Source organism: Leucopleurus acutus (genome assembly GCF_964270905.1).
Source record: "Leucopleurus acutus genome assembly, chromosome: 2".
Classification (NCBI taxonomy): Eukaryota; Metazoa; Chordata; class Mammalia; order Artiodactyla; family Delphinidae; genus Leucopleurus; species Leucopleurus acutus.
The window spans coordinates 94,038,780-94,065,869 of record NC_139143.1 but is presented as its reverse complement, the minus strand read 5'-3'; the positions used below and the strand labels follow the sequence as shown (position 1 = coordinate 94,065,869).

The 27,090-nt window shown below is 41.4% G+C and overlaps 1 protein-coding gene across 2 annotated transcripts in view; it reads left to right on the top strand.

The window, feature by feature from the left end:
* Positions 1 to 3,923, top strand: part of LRIG2 (leucine rich repeats and immunoglobulin like domains 2) — a 62,198-nt gene extending 58,275 nt beyond the window's left edge. For both annotated transcript variants that reach the window (XM_082833799.1, XM_082833800.1), the window contains exon 18: positions 2,363 to 3,923. In XM_082833799.1, coding sequence (XP_082689925.1) covers positions 2,363 to 2,589 — 227 coding nt within the window. In that variant the 3' untranslated portion in view covers positions 2,590 to 3,923. The remainder of the gene's footprint in view (positions 1 to 2,362) is intronic.
* Positions 3,924 to 27,090: the final 23,167 nt, after the last annotated feature.

The window sequence follows — 27,090 nt, the reverse complement described above, 5'->3', positions numbered from 1 at the left end:
CACCTAACTTGAGTTTTCCTTCTGTCATATAGGTAGCACTCTCATTTGACAGAAGCAAACAAGTTGGTATAATGGAGTAATTAGCTACTATTAATTGATATAAACTAGAGCCAAAGATTTTTAGAGATTAGATTTAGAAAGAAGTCTGGATCTGTAGGATGAAAACAGCTTTTGTGGGAGTAACAAGATCTTACTTCTAAAGATTCAGAAGCCATGTAGAAAAAGTTTCTATAAAGACGTTTCATACAGGCACTACTTTTTTCTTCCATGTTTATTTAAATAATGGAGACTTGAAATGCTAAGGATATAATGATTTGGGCATAATTTGATGAAGATTTTCACTGAGAAGATTTAAAAATGTTTTATTTGGTTGCTGTTCTATCAGGTAAATGTTGAATGTCAGTATCACTTGGCAGGTATTTGCTTTCATCTGTGAAGTATTACAGTCAGGGCCATAATTGGGAAAGCAGTTTGGGGATAGTAGCCCAGGAAAAGAAACACATGTTATATTGTGCCGACGAGGCATTTGAAACAACCCAGTCAAGAAAGCAAAGCAAAGCAAAACAAAACAAAACTCTTTCTAGACCATGAAGGGCACTACTGAGCATGTCTTCCTGTCCATCCAGGCTTTTTATCCACTGTCACCCTCCTGTCCGCCTGAAATGAAAGAGCACTGGAAATAGGGTGGGGCTTTGCACCGCAGGTTTACAGTGGAAGACATTGTATAGTGGTGCTTCCAGGGATGGTTCTGGCTGGAGTGAATGAAATGACATGGACTTTTACGATGTGCTCTGTTGTTCTTAGTTAAGAGACCACCTCTAAAGTTTTCTAAAGAGGGTACAGGTCAGAGAAAAATATCCTGTTATTGAAGTTAGTCTCTTGTCTTTAAAATTCTGTGTCCATGAAAGAAAGGCACCAACACTAAATCCATTTCCCCGTGTCCCCGTGAAGAGATATACACACACAAAATAACTTTAAGTAGAACTAAAAATGCAGTATCTTTCCCCAACTTTAGGGATGTCTTAATTGTTAATCTGGTCTGTAAGTGAGGAAATCAGCAAATGAGAGTGCTTCGGTGCATTGCTTGTTCCTTAGCTAGGATGCTCTAGCTCCTTGCTACTCAAGGTGTGGTCTGTCAGCATCAGCATTACCTAGGAGCTTGTTAGAAATGCAGAGCATGGGTCCCACCCCAGACCTAGTGAACCAGAGTCTATATTTTAACACAGTCTCCAGGTTACTTGTATGAATATTAAAGCTTGAGAAACCCTGCTCTAGCTTACTTTGCACATGGGTTTTATTTTTATTTCTGAGTGTTTGTTTCTAGAATGTTTGGCTAGCTTTTTCCAAAATACATCCCCATGAAGTTAATATAACTTTCAGTAAATGTTCTCTGGGGAAAGAGCCCACCACTGCAGTAAATAATAATGAGAAATGCATATTTTTGAAGCCAAAGTATAGATAACCTGATTTAAAATACCAGCTTTTGGTTAATATTTTGTTGTTAGAGTTATTGGCTTGCTAGAAGCTGGAGGGGAATGGTTGTTTATTTTTAAAATGATTTTTTAAAATAAATGTATTTATTGTATGTGTTTTATTTTTGGCTGCGTTGGGTCTTTGTTGCTGCTCTCAGGCTTTCTCTAGTTGTGGCGAGCAGGGGCCACTCTTTGTTGTGTTGTGCCGGCTTCTCATTGCGGTGGCTTCTCTCGTTGCAGAGCACGGGCTCTAGGCATGCGGGCTTCGGTAGTTGTGGCACGTGGGCTCTAGAGTGCAGGCTCCGTAGTTGTGGCGCATGGGCTTAGTTGCTCCGAGGCATGTGGGATCTTCCTGGACCAGGGCTCAAACCCATGTCCTCTGCATTGGCAGGCGGATTCTTAACCACTGCGCCACCAGGGAAGCCCAAAATGATTTTTTTAAGATAAGCATTTAATTGTTATTTAAAGATACAATGACTGCACTGAATCAATAATTTTTACTTATGTATTGTGCAACTTTCATTACTATATGGATACTAATTCTCTTTTAGTCTGCTTCCATGTGTCTAAAGAGTTTTAAGTTTTATAGCAGTAGAAACACCAGTAACAGGTGAAAGCAGATGGCACAGCATAGTTTCAGTAATTAATTGGTAAAGTTGTTGAGTAGAAGTGTTTGAAAGACCATGGTTTCAGTTTTTGTTTTGTTTTGTTTTTTTTGTTTTTGCTAAGAAAATGGCAAGTATACATTTTATCTTAACGTCCTTATTCAGGAATACTGGGTTATTTCTTATTATTTCTTTGAAGACTTGGGTAGAAGAAAATTAAGTTTTAGAAAATTAATTTTATACTTCCATTCACCACTGATAATTATTACTGTCTCTCGTTCTCAGAACCCTTGCAGCGGCCTCTGTGGCACATAAGCAAAGAACCAGGTATGCCTCATCCTCCTTTATCGCAGCAGTCAGTCTTTGAGTCACCACAACTCCATCAAAACGAGGGCCTGGCAGAGAGTGATCCAGACTGTTCCACTTCCCCCATGCCCTGTCACAGGTTACACGACCACACTTTTGATTTTAGTAGGACTCGGAACATTCAAGATGGCAGTGAGGGCACATGAAACTCACTCCAGAATGAAATCTGGGCAGACTCAAATTAGTTGATTTTGTATTTACTACCTCAGAGTTCGGAAGAAACCCCAAAGTCAGCATTGGCTCTGCTCTTTGTCTACAATTACATCTGACCACATCAAGGGGGCCCAGACATTTGTTTGGGCTTATACTTGACGAAGAAAGGGTAATGGCTGACAGAAATGGGTACATCTAATAGAAAATGTGCAACACAGGCAGAGGAAGATAGAGGACAGAGTGCTGTTTTATGGTTCTACTGGGATGTGCCCAGGTGCTCATTGCCTGTTAGGGAGAGTCTCATTGCTGCTTAACACCCTGGATTGTCTCAACCTACCGAATGATCCTGAGTAAACAACGCTGTTCTATTTTGCCCTCCAAGGAACAAAAATAACTTTGGAGCCCCCCGGGAAGTGTGCCTGGGATTCTGCAGTGGTTTTAATCCTATAGTTGAGAGTGGGGCTTTGATATTCAAAGTCTTCGACAAGAATCCCAGACTTGACCAACTGTTTACTAGGTCGAGCGTTTTGTATTCTTGTGAATCTCTCTTTCTCTCTCTCTCTTTTTTTTTTTTTTTTGGTCCCTGTCGCCCAGGGATCTCACTGTATATATATGTGCATTTATAAATAATTTTCGTATTCATTGGTCATATGTGTTGCAATGTAAATATTTTTGATATGCCAAAATTATATATAATATTCAGTTATAATATTGACAGCTGCTTCTCAGACCACAGATTTTGTACAACTTGGTTTAGTGAATCCAAAGACTTTGTTTAAAGTTTTAAATACGTATTTGTTAAGAAGTATAAGTATAGAAGCAGGGTACCTAGTAATTGCGTACACACAAACACCATCTTGGTGTAATTAACCACTTTCTTTATGCCTAAAGATTTGTACAGCTAATCATTTGTCATCTGTTTACAAGTGCCAGGTAATATAATCTTTCAAGCATAAAAAGGCTTTTTCAAAGGCAGTCTTGTCATTGTCATATGCGCATAGATAAAGGAAAACTTGTTTGGGGAATATCTTCCTTCAGCAAAGTACTTAGTTGATGAGGAAACCAAAGATTGCTTTTTTTTCTGTGTGTGTGTGTTTTTTAAAATAATATCTCTTCTACCAATGCACAGTATGTCTTAAGAAGGGAAGACTGCTTTTGGGAGTAGAAGAACGTGCAGAAATTCTTACACTGTAAAGCTTTAGAGTGGTCCTTGTTTTGTACAAGTGATTTTTTTTTTTTTTTTTTTTTGGCGGTACGCGGGCCTCTCACTGTTGTGGCCTCTCCCGCTGTGGAGCACAGGCTCCGGATGCGCAGGCTCAGCAGCCATGGCCCACGGGCCCAGCCGCTCTGCGGCATGTGGGACCTTCCCAGACCGGGGCACGAACCCGTGTCCCCTGCATTAGCAGGCGGACTCTCAACCACTACGCCATCAGGGAAGCCCTGTACAAGTGATTATTTAAGCCAAAAAGTTTTCTTGAATTTCTGATAGCAAAAAGTTTTATGTAAACAAAAGACTTAGTGCTCTAATAAAGTGTAATGGACTAAAGCTCTTCTTTCTTTCTGCTTTCAGAAAAAAAAGAAAGGCTGTTGGATTCTATCCTCTAAATTTAGTGAGGACTAGTTACATACTAGATGACTTCAACCACTTAAATGAAAATAATCTATTTCTAAGTCATTGTGCATTTCAAGGGTTTTAAACTCACATAATTTCTCAGCTCTTTGCCAGGAAGTTTAGCTGAATTTCATACTGTTTTTCAATCCTAAATTTTTCTCCCATAGGCAGCAGCACTTTTCTAGCTGTTTTATGCCATCATGCATTTGTCTTTTTCCTTTTTAAATTGTCAGCCTCTCTTCATTTTCACTTTGAACTCCTTAAGTATCACTATTTTCTTCTCCCTTCAATTTCTGATCCATCTTCTTACTTTACTAGGTTGTAGTATAATTTGTACTGGACTAACTTAGAATCACGAAACCTGATTTAGTTCCTAGCTCTGCTGCTTACTTGTTGTGTAGTCAAGGGCAAGTCCCTTTACATCTCAGCCTGACTTTCTCATTTGTGAAATGAGGGCATTTTACTAGATGCTTTAAAGCCCTTCCCAGCTGTAACATTCTGTGAATCTGTGATCCCTCCTGGAATCAAGGAGGATTATCTACTCTAATAAAAAGCTGCTTTCATGAAATATTTTTTAGAGTAGAACAGGAGTGATGCTGCTTACTCTGACTTGAGCCAGATTTATTTCCTCTCTAGCAGGAGTAATGCTATAAGAAATCCTCATAAGGAGAAGAAATATTCAGCTTCTAAAACAGTGTCAGTAAACATAAAGAATCTTGAGTAGATTGAGAACCACCCATTGCCCTCCAGAACACCAGGTCTGAATGCTAGTATTACAATACACCAGAGTATCAGAATCAGTTGAGAGGTGTGCCACAACTAATTTGTAACTAGTTTGTGACTCACCTTTCTAATGTATTCAAGGTCATCTCTCTAATTATAGTACTCTGACATTCTGATGGACTTTATTTAGTGAAAAAAGTGGAGTTAGAACAAGGCTGCAAGTGAGCATCAGCTGTTACATGTGAGAGGACAAAAACCAGGCTGCAAACCAGTGCTCTAGAAAACTTAAAATACATGATTGCTGCCTCTGCTTTAGCAGTGGTCTTTCTACTGCCAGTGGTGTCAGGCTGGTCTCCCAAATAGCCAGGTTCTCTGTCAGCTCGAATGGTTGAGATGTCCTCCCAGGTATTGCTAGCTTTCCTAAATAACTAAAAAACTTGCCTGAAAAACTAGTCAGGAATTTGTTTAAATGTGAATAGCCTATCCCTGGTCTTAAAAAATAGTAAATTTCATAAATTCTAATCTTAGGAGTTGGAATTCCTGAAATTTTTCAGTATTGCATATGTAGAGCATATAGCAAATGCTCTACTATAAACTGGATTAGTGGCTCATCTGTGTTTCTTCCCATCAGTGTAATGTCTGCCTGCCACCAGTTTAATCAAAAATGTTGCAAAAGCAAGGCAAACTAAAATGCTGAGAGAAATATTGTCCCTATTACGACTTCATATCAGTAGGGATAAATAAATTCTCTTAATTTGTTTGTGCCCCCCTTAGACTGATTCTGTAAGTATACCTGGAAGAAGAAATAACATTGTGCTTGTACTCCAAGTCTTCCTGCCACAGAGTCTATGCCTGACCCGTTGGCTGCCTGTCACTCAGTAGCCTCTAAAGTGCTTTCCCTAGATGTAAGTTAATCTGTAGGATAGGAAATACCAGAAACCCAGCCCAGTGTGCCATTCCCTCTAATGTGCCCTCTTAGAGTGCTTTAAATGTGTATTTTCTCTGTAAGGTAACTTTCATGTTTAAAAACAGTTGCCTTCACATTGCCCATTGGCAGGTTGTAAAAGAAACATCAAGATGTTAAGCAACTTAGACTCTATTATCCATTTTCCTAAGAAAAGGGAGAGATGATAAAAGTCTTTAGTTACTTAAAGGGTTGTCATATGAAACAAAGATTAGATTCACTCTTTTTATTCCAGCGGACAGGGGTCATATCAGTGGGGAAGAAGTTACAGGGAGATGTAGTACACACTTGCCAATAATTCTATATAAGCTAACACTCTAACAATTAGATTTGTGTGACAATTGGAATAATCAGCCTTTCATGGAAAAAGTATATACAGAAGCTAAATAATCATCTGTTAATAGCATTGAAGAAATTTCTGCATTGAAATCAAATATGGGCAAGATGACTTTTAGCTCTCTTTCAATTTTATCACTGGAAATCTTCAGAAGCAAGACAGGCTTAAAACTTTGTCTTTCAGAATTCTTTATATACAGTAAGTGTGGAACACTTAAAAAGATTTTTTTTTTTAAACTAAAAGATTATGTTCTTTGATTGACAAAAGGAGCCAGTTTTGTGTTAATGGCTGAAAACATGAAACTCTGGGCTTATTCTTCTGAGAAAATCTATAAGGTTCCTAACCCAAATGGTATGACCATAATAAAAACTTTTAAAGCCTATAATGTATTATAACCTTCCCTTTTACTCTTTAATTTTTATTCCTGTTTCTTTGTATCAGTGGGACTCCATTTGGAATGGGGTTGGAATTGTGATGTTCAAGTTTATACCCAGTATTTTACCCGCGTGTGTTATGGCATCTTCTTATCATTTTAATATCCACAGAAATGCCAAACGGGTAATGGAGTATCCGAGGTAAATTGGCTGTCATTTTATGCTACAGCCTCCATTTCTTACTTTGCTTCTTGATGCAGATTACTGAAGTAATTGTGAAACAGTTGGACCTTAGAAAGTTGAGCTAAGATTTTTAGGCAACCTGTAAGTAATGATTCATTTTTCTCTTACGTGGTCTCTTTCCCAGTTCACTGTGGCAGATGTTTTTCCCTCTTTCTTCTAATTTAAAACATTTTTGTTTGGAGTACAATCTAAGCCAACATCAGTTAGCCTTAATTTTCTTCCTTCCTTCCCCGCTTCCTCCTCATTTGTTGACAAAAATAACATGTTCTGAATTGGGATATGTTATAAGCTTCTCTTAAAACAACACCTGAAAGCCCACAAATCATCTGGAGGTTTTGTGGGTAGTAAGGGGTAGGGGTGTGTGTGTGTGCGTGCACGCGTGGGTGAGGAGTAATATTTGGACCTGCTTCTTCAAGGTTGTGTGTTTGAGTGTTTCTTAGCAATCCTAATAATCTCCACCTATAGGTGGGGTGAAGGTGAATAAAAAGCTTGATTTGAGCCGGTTTTCAAATGTAAGGAGTAGACTGATCTTTTGTCAACTCTGTCTTTAAAGAGAAATTGATCATCGGGGGGTCAAGTGCTCTTGGAATATCTTTTGGCTACTTAAAGTGGCCACTTGATCCATTGAGAGACTACTTCTACTCTCTACTTTCCCCCTGTTCTCCCTTTTACCCCTATCAGAGGATGTCAGTCTGAGCAGCCCTGGTACTAGATGTACCTAAAGAGAGTTATAAGCCAAGTTGTTGTGTTCAGTGTGGCCATTTCCTAGTGTCTATTTATATTTTCTCACACATGAGAATGTATATTTTATAAAGCATGTGTTTGTCTACTTGTTTGTCTACTGTAATATGTCTTCAATAAAGCTAAAATACATTATGATTTTCTGGTCTTCTCTTGCCTAAAGGACAGGAATGAAATGGTTCATTTTTAAGTTTGTGATCCTTTTGAGAGGGTCTCCAAATAGCTGTGCAAGTTAAAATGGGAAAGGGTTGCCCTTCTCTAGTTCCTGCCGTGTTTAAGAGTCACACACACAGCCTCGAGCCTGCCACTGGTGCACCCTGCACTGTGAGCTGCTCCAGGCAGGCGCTGTGCACTCTCTTCTTTCTCCTTCATGCTACCCACCAGGGTGCTGTACACTTGGCAGGATGAAAACAAACACACCTAACGGTTTGTTAGAAAACAAGAATGCTTTCTGCACCGAGAAGAATTTGAAGGCAGTGTTTCTAATCTGGTAAATCTTTATTTGAAGAATGTCAGTATTCTGCTCAGCTTCCTCACTGTACCATGTTAGGGGCTATTTCCTTTGAGTCTGTCAACTCTTTGAAGGCTGAGCTGACAATACTGATCCCATCGTCACCTGTGCTGCACTTTATTCTTTATGAGGCACATCCCACAGACATCATTTTATTTGACTCTCACAGCACTCTTAAGATGTAGATTGGGCAGAGGATTTTAATCTCCACTTTTTGGAGTTAACAAAAGTGGCTCAGTTAGATTATCACCTACACAATGTCAAAAAGCTTTTAAAGCCCGAATTTGAATGCAGAATTTCTGACTCATATTCAGGATTTTTCCCACTGTGATACCTTCCAGTTCTGAACAGCGTATTATGTCTCCAGTCTTTATAAACATTGGAATAAAAGCCTCTGGACATTGATCACTTTCAATATGGTGAAAGTCTGGACTGGAATGTATACTGGAAATTGATTTTTACTTTATTCCTGACTATCGTTTTCTTATTAGGTGGAATGAAGAAAAATGCCATGGTTTTATCATATTTTTTGTTTTGAAATGAGATGTACTAGGGCCCAAGTAGTAGGGTCCTGCTGAGTTATGAAAGATATTTATTCACACTCAGCTATTTAGAAGCTTGTAACCTAGTGCTGAAGTTATCTGTGCTGCAGGGCCAGTTGCCATGGACCATTACTTTTGTAAAATATAATAAGAATGAATTTCTAGAAAAATAAAGGACACAAAATAAAAGTTAAAGTTTTTATTATAGATTTAACATATAAAAGTATTCAGTCAAACTGCTGTTAAAGTTTCTAAGTGCTTATTCTGTGCTTTGTCATGGACTAGTAGCAAAGAGTTGGCAGATAGGCAAGATCTGCAGACCACTTTTGGAGTAGCACTGCTGCAACCATGTAGTAACACGGTTATGTGTCATGATGGAGGTTGGTCTTGCTCATTTCTGGAGGTTCCCTTTAAACTTGCTGGTTTGCAGTGGTTGAAACGGAGAACTAGGCTTCTGTCTAGAGTCTTCCCTGACTAGAAGTAACAATTACAACACCTTTCAGCTCAGCTACCTCCCCCTGGTCTAAAGCTCCTCACTTGTGTGGTAGAGTCCTTTGTAGATGCTGCTTGTGTTCCAGTCCTGTTATCTTTCTTGCCAGTGCTGTCAGGACGGGCTGCCTGTGACTTCTGTTATAGGGGAAATTCTGTCACGAGATAGGCTAAGGAAAGCAGAAGTACAGGGGTGGTCATACTGGGAAGGAGATGGTCTGATGCTCTGGGGGTCTGATGTGGACTTGTGTAATCAAGGCTCTGTTGGCGATGTTCCATCTGCCAACTCTGCTGCTTTCTTCAGCCAATCAAGAAATCTTGAAATCTCTAGGACCAAGTTTGGTCACTTTGTTTATTTAGTTCACAGGCCATCATCAAGGCCAGTTGCCAGAGCTCTTTAACAAAAAGAGACAAGTAGGAAGCATTAATCACAATTATTGGAAGGAACAAATAATGCAAAATTAGCAAATACATTCTGCCTACCCCTTCCAGGTATTGTTAAGCACTTTACATACTCAGCACTTTATCTTCACAACAGTGGTTTGAGGGAGGTAGTCTTATTCCCATTTTACAGATGTTGAAACAAGCAACTTGGCCAAAATCACATAATTAGCAGGCAATAGAACCAGGAGTTGAAATTATGCTTTATGATTCCAAAGCACAGGTTCTTTCCCCATGTCAAAGAAAGGAAAAAATGTGAGCTTTCATCAAGGCCCTACTTTGTCATTTAGTCTTAGTTATGGGCTGAACTCCATACCCCTCAAATTTCAGGCCCCTCAAATCGAAGCCCTGATCTCTGGTACCTCAGAATGTGACTGTATAAGATCATTAAAGGTAATTAAATTAAAATGAGGTCTTTAGGGTTGGACCTAATCTAATATGACCAGTGTCATCATAAGAAAAGGAAATTTGGGCATCAGACCTGCATGTGCACAGAAGAAAGACCATGTGCGAGAAGGACACAGCGAGAAAGCAGCCATCTGCAGACCAATGAGAGGCCTCAGAAGAAATCAGAGCTGCTGACACATTGATTTTGGACTTCCAGACTTCAGAACTGTGAAAAAATAAATTTCTGTCATTTAAGCCATGCAGTTTGTGGTATTTTGTTACAGTAGCCTGAGAAAACTAAATACAGCCTTCCAATAACCCAGACAGGTTGGCAGAATTTTCTTATAACTCAGGCTAAATGAGTTGCTTACAGTCACATGATCTGAAGCCCACGGTCTTCCACTGAGCTGCTGCTGCTTCTCTGACCCCAGTCAATGCTTTGTATACTGAAATGCACTGTAGAGAAACTGGAAATGAAACTGATGAACACACTGGCTGGCATACTTGCAGTTCTGAAACACCACACATCCCTAGCCACACAGCAGTTCAAACAAAAGGGACTGCAGCACTGCACGATGCTTTGCCAGAACACAAAAAACTGACACGTGTTTACAGCATAAATGATTGTAAGTTGAGTGCACCTGGGAACAAAGAAGCAAAGTATTTGGAGCATTCAAGAGTAAGTGCTTTTAAGCTTCTATTTTATTCTCTTCCAAGGAGAAGCTGACTTTTTAAATCAACAAGTACAACCCCATATGTGGAATGAGTGGCTGCTCTTGAATCATATGCCAGATCAAATAGTTTAATTGTGTGTCCCTTTTAAATGTTCCATCAAAGCCTATGTGAATTCCTCTCTCTCAAAAACATTAGGCATCCACCAGAGGGCTGACAGCAGAAGCAAGAAGAACTACAATCCTGCAGCCTGTGGAACAAAAACCACATTCACAGAAAGATAGACAAGATGAAAAGGCAGAGGGCTATGGACCAGATCAAAGAACAAGATAAAACCCCAGAAAAACAACTAAATGAAGTGGAGATAGGCAACCTTCCAGAAAATGAATTCAGAATAATGATAGTGAACATGATCCAGGACCTCAGAAAAAGAATGGAGGCAAAGATAGAGAAAATGCAAGAAATGTTTAACAAAGACCTAGAAGAATTAAAGAACAAACAAACAGAGATGAACAATACAATAACCGAAATGAAAAATACACTAGAAGGAATCAATAGCAGAATAACTGAGGCAGAAGAACGGATAAGTGACCTGGAAGAGAGAATGGTGGAATTCACTGCTGTGGAACAGAATAAAGGAAAAAGAATGAAAAGAAATGAAGACAGCCTAAGAGAACTCTGGGAAAACGTTAAACACAACAATATTTGCATTATAGGGGTCCCAGAAGGAGAAGATAGAGAGAAAAGACTCGGGAAAATATTTGAAGAGATGATAGTCGAAAACTTCCCTAACATGGGAAAGGAAATAGCCACCCAAGTCCAGGAAGTGCAGAGAGTCCCATACAGCATAAACCCAAAGAGAAACACGCCAAGACACAGAGTAATCAAATTGGAAAAAAACCAAAAATTACTGAAAGTAACAAGGGAAAAATGACAAATAACTTACAAGGGAACTCCCATAAGGTTAACGGCTGATTTCTCAGCAGAAACTCTACAAGCCAGAAGGGAGTGGCATGGCACATTTAAAGTGATGAAAGGGAAGAACCTACAACCAAGAAAGGATCTCATTCAGATTTGATGGAGAAATCAAAAGCTTTACAGACAAGCAAAAGCTAAGAGAATTCAGCACTACCAAACCAGCTCTACAACAAATGCTAAAGGAACTTCTTTAAGTGGGAAACACAAGGGAAGAAAAGGACCTACAGAAACAAACCCAAAACAATTAAGAAAATGGTCATAGTAACATACATATCGATAATTACCTTAAACATGAATGGATTAAATGCTCCAACCAAAACACACAGGCTTGCTGAATGGATACAAAAACAAGACCCATATATATGCTGTCTACAAGAGACCCACTTCAGACCTAGGGACACATACAGACTGAAAGTGAGAGGATGGAAAAAGATACCCCATGCAAATGGAAATCAAAAGAAAGCTGGAGTAGCAATACTCATATCAGATAAAATAGACTTTAAAGAATGATACAAGAGACAAGGAAGGACACTACATAATGGTCAAGGGATCAGTCCAAGATGAAGATATAACAATTATAAATATATATGCATCCAACATAGGAGCACCTCAATACATAAGGCAACTGCTAACAGCTCTAAAAGAGGAAATCAACAGTAACACAATAATAGTGGGAGACTTTAACACCTCACTTACACCAATGGACAGATCATCCAAACAGAAAATTAATAAGGAAACAAGTTTTAAATGACACAATAGACCAGATAGATTTAATTGATACTTAGAGGACATTCCATCCAAAAAGAACAGATTACACTTTCTTCTCAAGTGTGCACAGAACATTCTCCAGGATAGATCACATCTTGGGTCACAAATCAAGCCTCAGTAAATTTAAGAAAATTGAAATATCAAGCATCTTTTATGACCACAACGCTATGAGATTAGAAATCAATTACAGGGAAAAAAAACGTAAAAAACACAAACATATCGAGGCTAAACAATACGTTACTAAATAACCAAGAGATCACCTAAGAAATCAAAGAGGAAATCAAAAAATACTTAGAAACAAATGACAATGAAAACATGATGATCGAAAACCTATGAGATGCAGCAAAAGCAGTTCTAAGAGGGAAGTTTATAGCAATACAAGCAATACAAAACAATCTAATGTTACACCTAAGGGAACTAGAGAAAGAAGAACAAACAAAACCCAAAGTTAGCAGAAGGAAACAAATCATAAAGACACTACAGAAATACAAAGCATCCTAAGAGACTACTACAAGCAACTCTATGCCTATAAAATGGACAACCTAGAAGAAATGGGAAAATTCTTAGAAAAGGGTAAGCTTCCAAGACTGAACCGGGAAGAAATAGAATATATGAACACACCAATCACAAGTAATGAGATCTAAATTGTGATTAAAAACCTTCCAACAAACAAAAGTCCAGGACCAGATGGCTTCACAGGTGAATTCTGTCAAACATTTAGAGAAGAACTAACACCCATCCTTCTCAAACTCTTCCAAAAAATTGCAGAGGAAGAAAACTCCCAAACTCATTCTCTGAGGCCACCATCACCCTGATACCAAACCAGACAAAGATACTACAAAAAAAGAAAATTACAGACCAATATCACTGATGAATATAGATGCAAAAATCCTCAACAAAATACTAGCAAACAGAATCCAACAACACATTAAAAGGATCATACACCATGATCAAGTGGGATTTATCCCAGGGATGCAAGGATTCTTCAGTATATGCAAATCAATCAATGTGATACACCATATTAACAAATTGGAGAATGAAAACCATATGATCATCTCAATAGATGCAGAAAAAGCATTTGACAAAATTCAACACCTATTTATGATAAAAACTCTCCAGAAAGTGGGCATGGAGGAAACCTACCTCGACGTAATAAAGGCCATATACGACAAACCCACAGCAAACATCATCCTCAATGGTGAAAAACTGAAAGCATTTCCTCTAAGATCAGGAACAAGAGAAGGATGTCCACTCTCACCACTGTTATTCAACATAGTTTTGGAAGTCCTAGCCACGGCAATCAGAGAAGAAAAAGAAATGAATACAGATTGGAAAAGAAGAAGTAAAACTGTCACTGTTTGCAGATGACATGACACTATACATAGAGAATCCTAAAGATGCCACCAGAAAACTACTAGAGCTAATCAACGAATTTGGTAAAGTAGCAGGATACAAAATTAATGCACAGAAATCTCTTGCATTCCTATACACTAATGATGAAAAATCTGAAAGAGAAATTAAGGAAACACTCCGATTTACCATTGCAACAAAAAGAATAAAATACCTAGGAATAAACCTACCTAGGGAGACAAAAGACCTATATGCAGAAAACTATAAGACACTGATGAAAGAAATTAAAGATGTTACCAACAGATGGAGAGATATACCATGTTCTTGGATTGGAAGAATCAAAATTGTGAAAATGACTATACTACCCAAAGCAATCTATAGATTCAATGCAATCCCTATCAAATTACCAATGGCATTTTTTACAGAACTAGAACAAAAAATCTTAAAATTTGTATGGAGACACAAAAGACCCCGAATAGCCAAAGCAGTCTTGAAGGAAAAAAGCGGAGCTGGAGGAATCAGACTCCCTGACTTCAGACTATACTACAAAGCTACAGTAATCAAGACAATATGGTACTGGCACAAAAACAGAAATGTGGATCAACGGAACAGGATAGAAAACCCAGAGATAAACCCACACACCTATGGTCAACTAATCTATGACAAAGGAGGCAAGGATATACAATGGAGAAAAGACAGTCTCTTCAACAAGTGGTGCTGGGAAAACTGGACAGCTACATGTTAAAAATGAAATTAGAACATTTGCTAACACCATACACAAAAATAAACTGAAAATCGATTAGAGACCTAAATGTTAAGACCAGACACTATAAAACTCTTAGAGGAAAATATAGGAAGAAAACTCTGACATAAATCACAGCAAGATATTTTTTGATCCACCTCCTAGAGTAATGGAAATTAAAACAAAAATAAAGGGAACCTAATGAAACTTCAAAGCTGTTGCAAAGCAAAGGAAACTACAAACAAGACGAAAAGACAGCCCTCAGAATGGGAGAATGTATTTGCAAACAAATCAAGGGACAAAGGATTAATCTCCAAAATATATAAATAGTCATGCAGCTCAGTATTAAAGAAACAGACAACCCAATCCAAAAATGGGCAGAAGACCTAAATAGACATTTCTCCAAAGAAGACATACAGATGGCCAAGAAGCACGTGAAAAGCTGCTCAACATCACTAATTATTAGAGAAATGCAAATCAAAACTGCAATGAGGTATCATCTCACACCAGTTAGAATGGGCATTATCAGAAAATCTACAAACCACAAATGCTGGAGAGAGTGTGGAGAAAAGGGAACCCTCTTGCACTGTTGGTGGGAATGTAAATTGATACAGCCACTATGGAGAACAGTATGGAGGTTCCTTAAAAAACTAAAAATAGAATTACCATATGATCCAGCAATCCCACTACCGGGCATATACCTAGAGAAAACCATAATTCAAAAAGACACATGCACCCCTATGTTCACTGAAGCACTATTTACAATAGCCAGGTCATGGAAGCAAGCTAAGTGCCCATTGACAGATGAATGGATAAAGAAGATATGGTACATATATACAATGGAATATTACTCGGCCATAAAAAGGAACGAAATTGGGTCATTTGTAGGGACGTGGATGGACCTAGAGACTGTCATACTGAGTTAAGTAAGTCAGAAAGAGAAAAACATATATCGTATATTAACGCATATATGTAGAACCTAGAAAAATGGTACAGATGAACTGGTTTGTAGGGCAGAAATTGAGACACAGATGTAGGGAACAAACTTATGGACACCAAAGGGGGAAGGTGGCGGGGGGGGGGTGTTGTGATGAATTTGGAGATTGGAATTCACATGTCTACACTGATGTATATAAAATGGATAACTAATAAGAACCTGCTGTATAAAAAAATAAATATAATAAAAAATATAAAAAACAAAGACCAAAACAATAGGCATGTGGTTAAGGTCAGCAGTGATAGAGGGTAGCTTGAATTATTTATTCTTCTGGGCAAGTTCCAGAGACAGGTGCACGAGTATATGTTCCATGCCACAAATAGCTAGTGCAGAGAAGAAATACAATTGTAATCAAACAGTGAATTACTGCTGCTTCCACGGCCCTGTTCTTTATACAAGTAACCTGGGGCTGGTTCAGGGACCACACCAATGAGCTCTTACTGAAAAAAGAACTTAAGATTCAAGTGTGTAAATGTTCATTGCAGCTCTCTTTACAATAACCAGGACATGGAAGCAACCTAAGTGTCCATCGACAGATGAATGGATAAAGAAAATGTGGCACATATATACAATGGAATATTACTCAGCTGTGAAAAGAAACGAAATTGAGTTATCTGTAGTGAGGTGGATGGACCTAGAGTCTGTCATACAGAGTGAAGTAAGTCAGAAAGAGAAAAACAAAAATCTGTATGCTAACACACATATATAAGGAATCTAAAAAAAAAAAAAATGGTTCTGAAGAACCTAGTGGCAGGACAGGAATAAAGACACAGACGTAGAGAATGGACTTGAGGATATGGGGAGGGGAAAGGGTAAGCTGGGACGAAGTGAGAGAGTGGCATGGACATATATACACTACCAAATGTAAAATAGATAGCTAGTGGGAAGCAGCCGCATAGCACAGGGAGATCAGCTCGGTGCTTTGTGACCACCTAGAGGGGTGGGATAGGGAGGGTGGGAGGGAGACGCAAGAGGGAGGGGATATGGGGATATATATTTATACGTATAGCTGATTCACTTTGTTATACACCAGAAACTGACACAACATTGTAAAGCAATTATACTCCAATAAAGATGTTAAAAAAGATTCAAGTGTGTAATGTTGAGAAATTTTGACTTTTGGAGAAGCACAAAATCACAATAAGTTCCAGATTTGGGGAAAAAGCAATGCATCATGTTGGCAGGAGTTTGGCATCCTGGGCCCCACTCCTCCAGAGCACCAGTTTTCTCTGACACGTTAGTCACCTGTCTTACCTCTGAGTATGTACCATTTCCTGAAGGCCCTTTGAGCTGGAAAGACTTTAATACCCAGTGAGGCAAGTAGTTTGAAAACTACCTCCTCGTCTTCCCCTGTTGAATGTCTTGGTGTTTCTTCCTTTGGGCAGTCTTAATTTAGAGAAGGCCCTAAGAACTGGCTGGGTGTATTTCTTTCCTCCAGGAAAGGGATTCTATACAGAGAAATTCCAATTTACAGAGATAGCTGGTTCATTTTCCCCAGAAGTCCTTCATTGTGTGTAATTCAAGTTCTAGCATATGTAAGATCTGTTAGTGAAATGGTTACTGGGGGTAGTGAAAGAATTTAAGAATGGCATAGAATTTCTTCTGTAGCTCTTGAAGGCACAGTGGGCTTTTAGAATACCTTTGGTTTAAAAAGCAAGCCTGTTTTCTTTCTGTCCCCACTAAGCCTCCGGTCCTGAATGTTTTCTTCCGTATTGATCATCCTACTCTTCCCCCACCCATCCAGTAAGAAAGTTTGGGCAGAAGAAGCAAGAAACTAAACTCCTGAGTCCCGCATCTGCCATCCATAGTGGAAATACCCTCTTTCAAGCTAGGCCGTGTCTGTGGTTTTCTGTAGAGACAGCTGACTAGTATATGAGGATTCCCTATGAACAGCCAACATTTGAGTTTTCCTGGGCCCTGCATTTACTATGTGGTTTTTAAGTCACTGATTTGGACTTTGATGTAGAACAGAGCTGTTCCAATCCTACCTTCACCTCTTACAAGTTGTAAAAGCTTAAGCCAGTTCCTTGTACCTCGTTCTCCTCTTCTGTAAAGTGGAAAGAATCATGCCTACCTTATACGGTTGTTGGGAGGAGCTAAAGCATTTAAAGTTCTAAGCAGGATGCCCAGCACAGCTCAACAAACTTTCACTATTGGCTATCGTTATGGGCACTCAGAAAGGAGCCCTCCTCTCCGCTCCCTTCCCCTCTTCTCCATTCTATTCCCCTCCCCTTCCCATCCCATCCCATCCCATCTGGAACAGCTCAAGATGGGGAGTGTCCCCAAAGAGTCATTTCAGGGGTATCCCTGGAGATTTGGTTTCCTAGCTGGATTTTATTTAGAAACAAGATACAATCTCCTGAAACTGATTAAATGAAAAGTGCCTTCAGGTAGGAACCAGTTGGACTGGGATTCTGATCAGCTCTGCCACTCAGAGCTGTGATCTTGGGAAGTCGCTTAACTGCTGGGTCTTGATATCGTCTGCCAAGAGAGCATTTGGACTGTCATCAGATGCTCTCAGAGGTCCCTTCCAGCTCTGAAATACTGTAATTTTTCTGGGTGAAGAGACCATCCTCACCACTGTCCTTATTGTGCCTTTGTTTCTTCCAATTTTTGTTTAGTTGTTCTCCTTCTCTCTCCCAGAAGGAAACTCACTTTATCAGAGAATAATAATTACAACACTTGCATGGGATTTTTTAGGGGACAAAGAGCCTGTCTAGCTTCAATGAAAGGAATGAAGTGGGAAACAAAATCAAAAGAAGTCTTTTTGTTTAATTGAGAAACATTGAGCCTCCCAGAAAACGTATTGTGTGAACTGACCTCCAGTGAGCATTATTTCTGAATGAGGGTCATCCCTGGTCTACAAATTCCACCTTAAAGTGTAGTCCTAATGCCTGTGTAAGAATTCTTGCAACAATCTGTGGCAAACTGAATTGTTTTTCAGAATATTCTCTTCAGTACTTAATACATTGACTTCATGCCAAGAGAGATGATGACCTTGGGAAAACTGGAAGCAGAGCACTTGAGTTCAAACCTTGGCTACTTCACTTACAGGAAAATTACTCACCTTCTTTTAGTCTCCATTTCTTTCTCTGCAAGGCAGCAATGATAATAATATTCATCTCAGGATCTCACATCGAGATTGCTGTGAACACCAAGTGGAATTGTTTCTACCGGGGAGAAGCAAATTTCAGTTTTAGTAAATCTAACTTACTTGAGAGTATAGGTGAAGGAAATGACAACTTCACTTCCTCTGGGCTCTTTGGCCAGTCAGTGGACTGCAGTTTATCCATGAGAAACAGCTGTAGCTTTTTAATGGATTCTAGTTTTCCCCAGGTTCCTCAGGGTTTACCCTGAGTTTGAATTGTCCTTGGTGGGAAGAGGGACCAGCAGCTGCTTGGAGGCAAAGACGTGTTGTCGCCCCTGTGGGTATTCCGGGGATACTGCACATAATGCCATCTTTAAGCAGCATAAACTAGGACGCTTTGATGGACAATGAGACCTTGAATATTTCATGTATCTTGTTTTCCAATTATACTTGAGTTCAATAAGCTCAGTAGTAGGAAACTAAATTGCAGGTCTGGCAAGAGATTGAAGAGAAAAACCTAAAGTAAGAGGGTTTAAAAAAAACCTCCTTGCTCAGTTTGAGAGCTTTGGTTTACTTTTCTTGATACTTTTCTGCTACCATCTGGCTTGGATTTTCTTCAGGCAAAAATAACTCTGTGCTGATTTTGAAGTATTGGCTTATCTTTGATGCCTTTGTAGACTCGCCCAGCTACTTCTGAATAAATGGCCCACGAGAAATGTGTGTTCATGCTCAGGGTAGGGTAGCTGATTCCAGAAATGTAAGCAGAATCAGCAAATTCTCCCCAGGAGGAGGACTTATCCACTGAAAAACCACTTTCCCAAGCTAGCCAGAGAGTCTGAACTACGGGGTAGGAGAGGAGGAGCAGGTGGTTGGGGTCTGGGCTGCAGGGCGAACTGGAGGGTTTTCTTGGCGTGTTTGCTCTTCGGGTCTAGAATTTACAGTATGTGAGAAACAGTGACATTCTCACACTGGTCCCTAGCCATGGAGGAAACCCTGTCCGGTGAGAAGCTGAGACATTTCAGCTCCTGACTCAGCAGACGACAGGGGGCCTGGTGAAGGGACTGATGGGCTTCTCTTACTGGTCCTCTGCCGTTTTCTTGCCTTTTAGTCCTTTTAACATCTCTTTTCCGCGTTTCGCCCTGCCGAGGCAAATTTTGAAACGTACCTACCCAGTCGTTTGAGCTAGAGCTGGCCTCTAGGTGGCGCTTCAGCACAGAGAATGGCAGTGGCTGGCGTCACCTCGGGCCAACATTTCTCAGGGATATTCATTATATAAGGCGATTCATGGGAATCGGGCTCCTCGGGTTGCACAAGAGAGGGGAGACCTGGCCTTTGTCACGTTCAGGCTACAACCTTGAAGAGATCACGGGTGGCAGGGGTCCGCAAAAGCGCCTAGCTCCCAGCAGCATCACACAGGTTTAGGTTCCTGCCATGCAGAGCCCAGAGTAGCTTGGCCTGGGCAGCAAGGTTTGGGCTTGGCCGGCTGGGAGAGTGAGCCCAGGGCTTCTTCAGGCTTTGTCCCCTCACATCCAGGAGGCCTTGCCCAGTCTCCCAGACCCAGACGGAGCACTTAGCTTGGTCAGCTGCCTGCCCAAGTTCTCCAGACATGGCAGACAGTTGCTGGGTTAGGGCCCTCCCCTCCTCCCCGCATACCTCATTCTCACCCTCTGCTGTTTACAAAGCACTCTCCCCTGTGAGATCTCATTTGCTGTTCCCAGACTCCCAGGGAGGAGGGACAGGGTGGGGCCGTCCCTTGGTTTCCGGAGCCTTGAGAGGACACAAGGCATCATTGTAAGGACCCTTTTCCCTGTCTGTCTCTACCAGCAAATAGTGAGTTCCTTGGGGGCAACTACTGAATTCAACTTAGTGGTTTCAGGGTTTAGCAGTGGTGCTTGGCACAGAGAGGCGTTCAGAATTGTTTAATGAATGAAAAAACATCTACAGATGAAGACACCAAATCAAGGGACAGTACGTGGTAGAGTCCAGTCTAGAGGTTAGGGCTTCAGGCTTCTAGGACCAGTGACATTGCTGCAGTGGGTACTAATTACATCATATTTTTTTTCCAGTCAAAAATATGGATTGCTATTACAGGGACCCTTGCAGATCTGTCTCCACGTCTGGCATTCAAGAATATGAACATTGTAAGCTGGGTCAGGCACTGGGGCCCCAGTCTGCTATCTGTCAAGGGGACACCAGGAGATGTGGGTAGGTCTGGGGGAGTGGCTGGCCTTTGTGAGGACTTCCTTAAAAGTAGGAGGGCATGTTAGGCACTCTGAGCTTCTCATCTACCAAAACCCTTCTGTCGGGAATTCCCTGGTGGTCCAGTGGTTAGGCCTCCACGCTCTCACTGCCAAGGGCCAGGATTCAATCCCTGGTTGGGGAACCAAGAGCCCACAAGGCACACAGTGTGCCCCCCAAAACAAAACAAAACAAAAAAGCCCTTCTGTCTTTGATAGACTATCTTGGGATCAAAAGCTCCATCCAGTTATTATCCACCCCCATCCCCCCGCCACTCCAATCTATGAATTAACACTTTCTTTGTTGTTAAATGTACATATTTCAGGTACTTTAGGACTCTGCGATGAGACTACATGAGTTCAAGTCCCGGCTCCATCACTTCCTAGCTGCTGGCCTTGAGCAAACCATTTAAGCTCTTTGTGCCTCTATTTCTCATCTTTGGAATGATGAGAATAAAATATTTAATCCATAGCATTATGGTGGGGATTCAGAGAGTTAATATATATAAAACACTTTAAACAGTCCCTGGTAATAATTAAAGGCTAGAGAGTATTCTGTTGATCTCTCTTAATTGTATTCCGGATTTGAGACTGGTTTGTGTTCACCGTATGGGGACTTTTCGTGATTTTGTAGAATTCCCTGGAATTCCTGCGTTCTAGCTGCCAGGCTCTCAATTTGCTCCCACTCAGTTAAAGCTCTTTTGAGATCTCAAGAAGAGAGAAAGTAACTTGAAATGCATTTTTCTGCTGATCGGAGCAGTGACATTATCTTTGTCTCCACAGAGCCTCCCCTGGTGGCTCCCGTTGCAGTTCAAGGGCTTTCTTCTCCACAGTGGTGCTCGCCACATAGCACATAGTAGGTGTTTAATCAGCACTTATGGAAGGAGGAAAGGAAGGAGTATACCGTACAGAGGATAACATTAGTACAGAGTAGTTTATATGGACAAGGTCCCTGTGGAATTGAAACTTGTGCCCTAAGACCTACTGACTAAGCATGAAAATCACCAAGGAAATGTGATCAGCTTGGAGGAGAAGGAGGGGGCGGAGGAGAGAGAAGAAACCGGAGCAGCCTGCTACCTGACTGAAGATATCAGTGTTTCCAATGATGATGGTTCCATTTGTTCAGGCCAAATTGAAAACCTTGCCGCTGCTGAGGGACATCAAAGGCATCTCCAATTGCTCTTTGCCCCAGAGATTCATCTTTCTAGGGGTAGTTTGTCATTTGTCTTGTAGCCGCTCAGGTGCTCTTCTTTATGGCTAGAGCCTAGCCAGCTCACCAGACACTTCTTTGGGTTTTGGCAGGAGAAAGAGATGGGAGGTGGTCTCTTTCCTGTGCTCCAGGACAGTTCTTAGTTGAAGCCCTTCTGACCTTGGCAATCTTATTCTAATTCTTATGCCAAATTAGACTTCTAATAGAGCCTCTCCCACAGCCTGGATCCTCCAGCGTAAAAGACTTGGAATAGATAAGCTGTAACTAGAGACTAGTTTAAGGTTCCATAGAGAGTTGAAATTGAAACTCAACAGAGCTTTTCTAGTAAACACATTAGCTATTTAATCAACTAGGTCATTGATGGTAAGTAGAACTGTCTCAACTGGCATGCCAACTTTGATTGATGGATAATACCTGCCTGGGGAACAGTGTTGAGAAGGATTCTGAATCTACATCATCACATCTGGGGCTTAGGAGCAAGTGCTGTGATCAGTCAACAGTGTCTGTCATAGATGTGGGAAAGGGGAGTAGCCCCAAGAGGGGTAGATATTTACCTGCTAAAGTTGCTAATGAGAAGAGGAGGCTGTTTATTTGGAAGTTGGGAAAACAAAAATGTTTGAATGGCCACCCATGCTCATGTAAGTAAATCAAGACGGGCCTTGAGAAATTCAACGTTGGGGGAAAATGAGGTACCAGCTCAAGAAGGAAGGCAAAGAAGGAATAGCGGTGGTGATAGACTAGTGTTCTAGTTCCACGTCGCTGTAGGACCTTTACAGTATTCAAAAACAGCCAGATGGAGAGAGGGCAGGCATGACAACCTTAGGTGGTTGTTCTGAGTTGGAGTTCAAGACCTGGGCAGACCCCAGAATAGAGAGTCAAGTCATTGATAAGCAGGTGGAAGATCATAGAGAGTGTTTCCCAAGCTGACTTCCGTGAATCACTTAGTATCCATGAGATGTTATCAGTATTTTGCCGTGAAAAACAGACAATGGTGGGGAGAGGATGTTCCACAGTGTTCAAGTTTGGGAAACCCTCTGTCAAAAATATTTAAGAAAGTCAGTTGTAGCCCAGGGTGGCTCTTGGCCAGAGGGGGTTGTGGAAGAGAAATGCAATAGCTATAAAAGCAAAAATGTGGCCTGTGTGATCTCATTTCCTGTTCACAGACATAGTAAAAACAAAAATGTGCTGAAAGGCCTTGAATGACAGGCTGAGGAGTTAGGGTTTGATTGGTAGACATGGAGGATTGTAGGCTGGAGATGTAATGCAATCAGAGTTGGGGTTAGGAACATGTTGATGCCATGAAGGAGAGATTGAAGAGAGGAGAGATCGAAGGGCAGAAGATTAGCTGGGAAGCTGTTATATGGTCCAAGCAAGAGGTATTAACAGCCTAAACTAGGGCAGCAGCAGTGGGAATGGAAAGAAAGGGCCAAAATCAAAAGCCATCTCACCAGTAGTATTGTTGGGACCAGGCTGACTTCAAGCAGCACTCAAGGTCAGGAAGGTCGTGCTGGAGGGCACCAAATAGCCCTGCTCTACAACTCTGAGAACAAAGCCCTCAGGGCTGGAGGTAGATTGCTGAGATAGAGTGTTTGATTAGACGGAAAGTATAACTTCTCACCTCTAGGGTTGATTAAACCCTGGGAGAGCATCAAGGGCGTTAGCATTATTCTTCTGGAGCTCTCTCACAGGCAAGCGGCCATCTGCCCTGGGCCCCTAAGGTGCATGGTCACTGCAAGCTCCTTTTGCTCCATGAGTCTGTGATTTTAATTTAGCACATGCATATTGGAGAGGGCCTTAGAGCATAGCTAGCATAGTGGCTTTCCAACCTGACTGAACATCAAGATTCTCCAAGGAGCTCATTAAAATGCAGATTCTCAGTCTCCCTTTCCAGACTTGGATTCATGCTGGAATCTGGGAATCTGCATTTTATGATGTCCTGAAGTGATTTGGATGCATAGTCAAAGTTAGGAATTATTTAGTCCCTTCTCTTCATTTTGTAGGTGAGTAAGCTGAGGCCCAGATTGGAACAAGGATATGCCCAAGGCCCCAGGCCCTTGCACCAAGGCACCAGTTGGTAGCAGGGCTGGACTAGTACTCCATGCTTAAGGCTCCTCCTGTGTATTGTGAACTAGTACTTGGTCCCATTGCTAGTCTCTAGGCTGAGGGTTACACAGTGATTCAAAGTTCAGAAACCTTCTCCTATCACCTCCCTGCACTGTGAGACCCTCCAGGAGATGTGTTGCTTGAGTCTAGGATATACACAGAAGAGTGCTGAGGGCAAAAATAATAACAATAATAGTAGCTAACATTTACTGTGTGCCAGGCATTGTTCTAAGCACTCTGTATGTAGAACTCTTTGTTTTTTTTAATTTTTATTTTGCGGTACGCGGGCCTCTCACTGTTGTGGCCTCTCCTGTTGCGGAGCACAGGCTCCGGACGCGCAGGCTCAGCGGCCATGGCTCACGGGCCCAGCCGCTCCACGGCATGTGGGATCTTCCCGGACCGGGGCATGAACCCGTGTCCGCTGCATTGGCAGGCAGACTCTCAACCACTGTGCCACCAGGGAAGCCCTGTAGAACTCTTTTAATCCTCACAATAACCACATGGGTCAATATTATCCCCATTTTACAAAAGAGGAAACTGAGGCATAGTGAGGTTAAGAGGGCAAGAAGCTGCTTTCTTTTTTCTTTTTTTTTGGCTGCATTGGGTCTTCATTGCTGCGCATGGGCTTTGTCTACTTGTGGTGAGCAGCGGAGCTGCTCTTCGTGGCAGTGCACAGACTTCTCATTGCAGTGGCTTCTCCTGTTGTGGAGCAGGGGCTCTAGGCGTGCGAGCTTCACTAGTTGCAGCATGTGGGCTCAGTAGTTGTGGCACGTGGGCCCTAGAGCACACGGCCTTCAGTAGTTGCAGTGCGTGGGCTCAGTAGTTGCAGCACGTGGGCTCTAGGGCAGGTGGGCTTCAGTAGTTGTGGCTTGTGGGCTCTAGTAGTTGTGGAGCACGGGCTTAGTTGCTCCATGGAATGTGGGATATTCCTGGAGCAGGGATTGAACCTGTGTCCCCTGCATTGGCAGGCAAATTCTTAACCACTGTGCCACCAGGGTGGTCCCAAGGAGCTGGTTTCACTATGTCCTGTTCAGGTGACTGTTTTCCTTTGCCTTGGGGGTGCTCCTAGCCCCTACTTCTTTTATTCCACACTCAGAGATGGCCCCTTTGGCTGCCTCCTTGCCCCCAGGGAGCCATTCAGCACAGTGCTGGGGGAATTTGGCTACAGTGTTGCCCTCAGTGCCAGGTTCTGCTATGGGCCTCCCTTTACTGAGGGGCTGCAGTCAGAGAGCCAAGCCATCAGGAGTGTTTAAGCAGCTGGCAGCATGCCCTGGCCACCAGCCCTGCCAGTAAGCCTGGAAGGGGCCTGCACATCAGCTGGGCAGGCAGTGGGGAGAGGCTGCTTCTCCTGACAGCCTCAACTTGTGCTTAGATGGGCAGGCATATATCCAGGGAATTCATTCATCCGTGCAGGAGGAAGGGCCAGAGCAGAGGTGTAGAGTTGTGTGTGGTGCCTTAAATGAGCTTTAATTGCAGCTGATACATGGCCTCAGAACTGCTGTTGAAACATTGTCTAACTCTGTTACTCAAGGCCCTTGTGTTAGAACTCACTTGATAAAAGTTCCTCTTGGGCTTAGTGAACAAAGTTTATCTCATTTGGAAGTTGGGAAAACAAAGATGGTTTTCTAAATCTAGATGGACCTTGCAGGTCCTGGTGGTGAGTTCTCTTGGCTGTGTTTTTATTTTTGCAGTGGCTGCTAGGAAGCTCAGGTTTCTGTCTGTTGCTGAAGTGAACACTGCATCTGATTTTGAGTTCTTGATGAAATTAACTTCCCCTCTCTAGTTTTCATGGTTATTAAGCTCAATCAATTTTAATTTGCCATGTTTCTAACTACAATATATGAAAGTATCAGTTTCATTGCCTCTTATCCATTAATCTGACATTTTTAATAGCTTATTTTTGGTTGCTATTTAATTTTTATATCTTTGTTGAACTTTTTTTCATGATATTTTCTTCTGTAAACTTCTGTGCTTTATGTCCTGTCCTCATTAATCTAAGTGATATTGGTGCTTACTTGTGATCTGTAGAATTTCTTTAAATATTAAAATTACCCTTGTGTTGTAAAAAAATTTTTCTTTAAATTGCCCGGTAGTGTGTGTGCTTTTATTTTAAGCTGCCTCAAATAGTTTACCAGAAATAAGCAGGGCAGAAAATGAATGAATGAATTAAATTTCTTGTTTTTGTACCACAGTGAGTGTTTATGGAGCAGTCTTTTTGACATTCCACTTTATCTGCATTTGGTTTCTGGTGATAAGAGCAATAACACTGATTGAGTGGTTATTATGTGCTGGACACTGTTCTGTACATGTTAACTTATTTCATAACAATATTATGAGGTAGGTATTATTATTAACCCCATTTTACAGATAAGAAAACTGAGGCCCGGATTAAACAACCTGCAGTGCTCACACAGCTAGCAAATGATAGAGCCAGGATTCAAACCTAAAGCCTTGAAGACTATGCAGCAGTGGTTCTTAATCAAGGGGTTATTTTACTCCCCGGGGGACATAGGAAATGCTTGGAAACATTTTTGGTTGTCACAGCTGGGGAACTGCTCACTACTACATAGTAAATAGAGGCCAGGGAAGCTGCTAAACATTCTGCACTGCACAGGGCAAAGAATGATCTGGCTCAGATGTCAATAGTGCCAAGTTTGAGAAACCCGTGTAGACCACCCATTATATCATCTCTTTAGGATTCCCGAAAGCTTTTTTATCTGGTTCTCCATCTTTGATCTGCCTGTGCAACTGAAATGCCTTACAATGGGGTGGGCTGCTGTGTCCACAGTGGCCCATCCCATGGAGGGGAGCACAGGCGTCCTGAGAGCACACCCTGGCTCTTGGGGAGCCTAAAGGGTAGAAACCTCATGAGAAAAGAGTGCTGAATGCCAAAAGCACAAAGCACAAGGCTTTAGGTCCATTGTCATTGCTGGTCCCAAGAGGGGCAGAGGCTGCGGAAGGAGCTTGTGGGTTTGTTACCTTAGG